General features: G+C 39.0%; 1 protein-coding gene across 1 annotated transcript in view; it reads right to left on the bottom strand.

The window, feature by feature from the left end:
• Positions 1–395: 395 nt before the first annotated feature.
• The window catches only part of HECA (headcase homolog (Drosophila)), a gene marked incomplete at its 5' end in the record, with an annotated part of 7,237 nt that continues 1,156 nt past the window's right edge, over positions 396–6,476 (bottom strand). Inside the window, 2 exons of the mRNA XM_009585706.1 lie at positions 396–560; positions 3,247–3,401. Coding sequence (XP_009584001.1) covers positions 396–560; positions 3,247–3,401 — 320 coding nt within the window. The remainder of the gene's footprint in view (positions 561–3,246; positions 3,402–6,476) is intronic.

The raw sequence follows: 6,476 nt of genomic DNA, 5'->3' as shown, positions 1-6,476 counted from the left end.
CACCAAGCTGGAGGGACAACAACCCTACACAATTACCTTCTTTCCAACCGGACATATTTCTCTGTCCTGTACGTCTCCCCACACCCTTCCTATAAACAGTATTACAATTATACAAAAAAAATAAACCCAAATAATTTTTAGCTGAACTTTACCCCACACTCGGGATATATTCAAAGGCCATTAAATTGGCTTGCCTCCAACCTTCACAGAGATCTCGTCAGGAGGATTCTGGTTTTAACAACATGTATATATACATATTAATATGTACACAGACAAAGAAGCTGCTCTTTCAGTTAGAAAAGAAATTAAATTTCATCACAGAATGAATCCTATAAAAAGATATGTAATAAAGTTGAAATACCCATAAAATAGCTATTACTAAAGCAAAGCTTTCGTCAATAAGCCTCCAAAACTTTAAATGAAGAAAATGGCTTCACGAAGTGGTAGTCTAGATTTCCACAGTGAGGACACTGCTGGACGTTGCTGTATTCAGAGAAATACTGCATGCCAATCCGTACATCTATTACTGGCTTCCCACAGTGCTTACAGTTCAGTCGAGCCTGTAAAAAACAAAGAAACAAACAAACAAACCCTTTTGAAATAACCAAACTCACCTCCGCTTCTCGCCTCTGCAAACGAGAGCATCGCCCGCCGCCCCCTGCCCTGCCCTCCCCGGCAGGAGAGGGGGGGTAAGGCAGGGAACTGGCAGGGATGCGATCTGCTGGTAAGGACATTCCTCACCCGGACTGGTAACTCGCAGCCATACACAATGTTTTTCACATGAAATACCACCACCAAATTCTGAAGAGTAAGCTACCTCCCACTCCGACTGACAGGAGGAAGAGAATTTCAGTTTATATACACACACGGTTGTTTTGTGTTGATTAATCTCTGAACCAATTCCTCGGTCCCCAGCACAAGAAGTGCTATCTCAATAAATCATTAATGAAGCACCGAAGCAAAGAGAGAAATTTTACATTTGTACCATGCAATTCAACCGTTTAGGTTGACGTTTGAACATGATCTGTCTATGAAATATATCAGCATTTTAATCTTTTGGCTTAACAAATGTATAACTCTATCTACTTTATCAGCATGGCATGGTATTGTATCACTTTAGGTATCTATTTAAACATTTATAATACATATCAGGTTATACAAACTAAACATCACTTCGAGCACACAAACTGTTCTACAAAACCCAACTGAGAAAGGACCAACATTAACGGGGTGGATATGAGAAATAATTAAAGGTCAAGGGTGAGAACAGACAGAGCTATTAATGTTCAGCAATAACAAAAAAAAGTAAGCCTTCAGAAGAAATCTAGCTGAGAAATCCAGCCCATTTGAGGTAAAGAAAGCAACAGGCGGTGTGAAAGCTCAGCAGGCCGTTTGAAACACTCAAGAGAAGCAGAAGAGATTTGAGACCATAAAGGAGTTTAAGAGTAAAGGTGGCAAATGAGCAGCGAGGGTCTGAGCTGTATCACAGCTCAACCTCGCAGCCCAATACGCTAATGAAAGCTTCAGCTCTCCACTGAAAAGAACAAAAAATTGTTTTCTATGGTAATCTTGATTTAAGGAATTTTCCTAGGATGAGGAAAGGAAGAAATTACTAAAGTACTATTATTGTTGAGACAAGACTCAAAAAGAAACAAGCCATCAGCTCCACAGCCATCTGCTCTGCTTGAAAAGCAGAAATTCTAAGAAATACAATCTAGCGGAGCATGGATTTGTACGATATTCTTAGCCAAAGTGTTGTTTTCCCCCTTGCTACTGTCCAGTGCATCAGCTAGCTGTTAGTAACCTGCCAGTGGCTGCAGTTCATTATCCTACATGCACATTTGTGATGTATAATTAAATATTTTGAAATAAGGTATGAAATTATTCCAAACAGAAATTAGCAAGGCAATTCGGAGTTAAATTATATACCATATTTAAATGTCATTCCTCTGCATGCACAGAATCATCTGTAACAATCACGGTGAAACAATAATGCGTATTATCTGGCAATCACAGTCACTGCAGCTAATGATTTCATAGTCAGTTCTATTACTTACCACGTACTGTCACACTGTCCATTAATCATATAATTAAGGATCTTGTATAATAAGACCTTAATTCTTGTCTTGTACATTCAATAGAAGCAATTCAGATTTAAATTTGCTGGCTTTTACAGAGCTATCAAGTCAGCATCAGTGTTTTATCTTTAAAAGTCCCTGTTTTAAAAAAAAAAGTTATAGTTTCAAGAGGCACTACATTTGGAGGTAATATCTCTGTCTTTAGTTACAATTGTTATCCATGTCATTTTATCCAGTAGCAGCAACACCACTTGTCTTGACCAACACAAATGGCATTTTGCATATTGACAAAACTATATTTCAGATTGCTCTTAAGCACGCACAATACCATGAAGAGATCGTACTTTGAATGAATGCATCTTTACGAGGCTCCTGTTTTCGCCCAGTACCACCACCTGCGTGTCCGAAGGCAACAGCCCATTCCTAAGCATGCCGAGCGGACCACTGAGCCGACCCCAGACAAACGGCGCCCAGTGCTTTTCCCATGCACCGCCTGCACAGGAAAAGTGCTCTGCCCATACTATGGGCAATTCTCTCAGATGCTGACCGCCCTGCTGCCTCAGGCACGTGTCTACTCTGGAGTAACCCCAGGCCTTGGATCTTTCTCACCCAAGGTATAGATCAGGTGAGCACTTCATGAAAACTAAGCTGCTTCAGGCTGTGGCAGAGTACCATCACCAGAGTCAGTCGCAGCAAAGATTAAGGAGAGCTGGGGAATCTCCAAGCACAAAGACTCTTTTGCTACCTTTATCTTATGATAAAACACAATTCAAGCAACTAAAAGAAACCTGAAAACATGAAACATTCGCTAAAAATGTGCAATTGTTATTAAAATACTACTGGAATTATATCTGATGCCAAACATACTTGCGAGTGATCGTCCTAAGCATCAGATTTAATTGCGAATGCATTTAAAGGGGCTTTATTTAAAAACTTAAGTATTAACCACTGACCATTGCAATGGCTTTTGTCTAGCTATAGGCCCTTGTGCCTCGTAAGTTAAGACAAAGGGACAGGGACTCGGTCAGCTTTCTTGTATTGCACTCATAGGTACAGGCTGGAAAAGAAGGATGGAAGAAGGGAAGGGAGAAGAGAAACAGGAACCTTGGCTTTACTTATCATCAGTTGCAAATTCACCTTCTGAGTCTTATTTACGTACGGTACTAACCTGACAACAGGGAGATGCTGCCAGAATATCGTAGGTGTACATAGTTCCCAGCTGATGCCAGCTTCCATCCCATCGGGACTTGCACTTAATGCAGATAATTTTGTGAACCCCTTCTAAGCAGTCTACACAAACAGCATAGAGGTGCATAAGCCTTCCTGTGGACAGGAAACACACTTCTTAAGGAGACTAGAACAGAAGATTAAAACAGACATTTCCTGCAAAGTGTTATCTGCCCTTTCGTGATACAAATCACACCTTATTAAAATCTTTTGCTTTTTTAAAAAAGGGTGAATGATAAAATAAAAAATGTTTCTCTATGGGAAATACATAGGGCTTGACTGAAGCTATTTTCCATGGATGCAAAACTCGGGAATTAGTCACCACCCTGCCACCCTCCCTTCCTCCATTTGCTGGTAGACTTAGCAAAATATTTTATAAAAGGAGTTGCTGAAGCCCCATGAATAGATGCCAGGCTAAGCTACATGATCAGCTGCAGTGTTTCCAAAACCAGGATTGTGCCCTCGCTTCATCCCCACCTGACAGATGAAGTGGAGAAGTGTTGAAGTTCATTAGCAAGCCGGGTACAGATTCATTTAACAACTTGCCAGAATCTTCCAGATTCATTTAACAACTTGCCAAAATCTTCCAGCAAAGAGGGAACTAAGGACCTAACATTCCTCGTGGAAAAAAGCAACAGCCAGAAGAGCAATTTTCTTTCACGTACTTTTTCCTGACTGTTCATTAACAGTAAGTATATTTAAAAACCTTCTATATTACACATACACAGACTTTAACACGCCATTCAGAACTACGAATCTATCAAGCTCTATTGTGACCTTAGGCTCTGTATGCACAATGACTTTCAAAACCTGAGTTATATTGACTTCCATAAAAATCAAGCGGTTGAGACTTGGAAATGAAATATTTTCTCCACATAAAGGTGACTAAACTCACCAACGCAAAATCCAAGATGCAAATTTCACACAAAACAAAAAGCCCTACACAAATTACAAAGATCTGGCATCTAGATTATGCCCAATTTGTAGTGATTGAATCGATTTGTAGTTTAATAGTTGGCTGTTAGAAGTGGACTGACACAGAATACTAATTCTGTAATATACCATATTTTGCACTGCTATATAAGACAAAGCTAAGAAGTAGTGCAGTTACAGATCAGCTACAAAACAGGACTGCATATAATATGTGTTTATTTTGGATTGCAATTTGTGGTCTTTAGCATCAAAGTACTGAACACATCACAACCTGTAATTTAATGAACACACACATCTTGTACTTCTTCTAGATAAAAGGGAATAAAATATTAACAATTTATCATTAGTCCATACCAGACACTTTCAAAATTAATGGTTTGGATTTTAACTTGTTTTGGTTTTTAAGCCAACTATTTTAGAAAAATGAGAATAAAAACCAGATTCTTCTTAAAATACATATACAAAATAAACTTGCTAGTATGAGCTGGGAAAAATTGAGTTATCCCACATTGGCGTGTTCGGCTCTAGAAAATGTGATGTGATGAGACTAAAATGCAGATATAATAAACTCTGTTCCTAAAGTGAACACTCGAGATTGGAGACATTCAAATAATTCCAGGCAGAAAAGTTTTGTGTTGTGCAGGAAGATAAAATAATTTTCCCCATCTGAAGTTCTGCACTGTTCCCGCGTATTAAAATACTGCATTCCCCCACCGCTTAATTTTCAGGATCCTTATTATATAGGAAATGAGGCACCTGGTATCTTAAACATGCCTGAATAAAAGAAGTGATTTTCTGTACTGAAGAGAAAATAACACCTTGGAACAGCACCCTGCAAGCTTAATTTCATTTCAAAGCATACTTCTGATAATAAACCATTTTACCCAGGACAAGGAGGTAAAAATTTTAACAATTAATTATCCACGGCGTCTTGTCTGAGCATGTTTTTCAGATGTATTGTCCAACGGCTAAGAAGCAATTAACTAAAAAAAATCATTCCACAGGGTTTCTTTCTTAGCGGCAAATGTTAACAAGTGATGAGTTTCACTATTACTAAACCAGCTATTAGTACTGATAAAATCAGAAGCATATTGTGCATGCCTCCCCACCAAAGCAAATAAGCATTGTTATCTCATATATGTATATTCTGTTTATGCAGGAGCTTTTTTAGCTTGTATATTTGCCTATCACTTTTTCTCCTTAAAGTACATTAGGCAAGACAGAAACAATAATGTTAGCATGAATACAGTTCAGTGACTTAGTAATTTAAGAAAAAAAAAAAAACACAAAGTTGTTGAGCAAAGGAATGTTACATAACATGTATTATGACCATGCATGGGATATAACAAATTTTATTGAAAGGAGAGAAATTTAAGTGTTAAAATACCTTGTTAATGCTTTCCCAACACACTTTTCAATATATAATTCTGTGGTTTTGAACACCAAACTACGAATACTTTCTCTGACTTATTTTAGCCATGCTAGCTGCCAGCAGGCTGCAGGACAGGCGTGTTTTGCCATGTACCACCCCCATCACTTAGTTTGGGACGCGGCTTTCAGGAAGAGCTGAAGCTCATCCTAGCCCACATCTGTTGGTTTCTCTAGGAGGAGAAAAGTAAGACATGCCTTGGTCTCAGCTCAGAGCTGGGACATGATCAGGATGCAGTCCAAACAGGCAGGAGTTTGGAAAGAAGTCTAAATCCTCCACTACACCCTTGCTGCTTCAACCCACCATATTAAAAGCTTACTTTTACTACGTCCAACCTCTCCAGGCCGGTGTTAACATAGGCCAGACTACAGTCCTTTCCACATAAAACAAAAAATAGTTTGCTATAAAACAAAACGGATATTCTCTAGTCTGAAAGCAGATGAGAGGCATCTCATCTCACTGATGGTACAAATATAACCTTCACCCATGCTGCAGCACAGCAGGCTTACATTTAGAAGATTGTTTAAAAGGCTGATGTATATATTCGAGTAAAGCTCACAACAGATATATCAGCACGCACACGCTGCAGAACAGAGTGGCTGGAAAACCTTCCCGTGGTCTACCTAGCAACCGGATGAGAAATCTCTTAGTTGTAAACCCGAACACAAGGCAAAGATCTTTCTACACGGCATTTGCTCCTTGTAATTCCTTCCTAAGCATTTCAATCTGATCCACGTGATAATTTGGACGCGACTTCAAGCTTTACAGAACTGCTTAAAAATGCAGAATCGGGATGAAAATCTAAAACG

This window comes from Fulmarus glacialis, unplaced genomic scaffold (genome assembly GCF_000690835.1).
Source record: "Fulmarus glacialis isolate BGI_N327 unplaced genomic scaffold, ASM69083v1 scaffold40349, whole genome shotgun sequence".
Lineage (NCBI taxonomy): Eukaryota > Metazoa > Chordata > Aves > Procellariiformes > Procellariidae > Fulmarus > Fulmarus glacialis.
The sequence above is the reverse complement of the archived record's forward strand: the minus strand, read 5'-3'. Positions and strand labels throughout refer to the sequence as shown.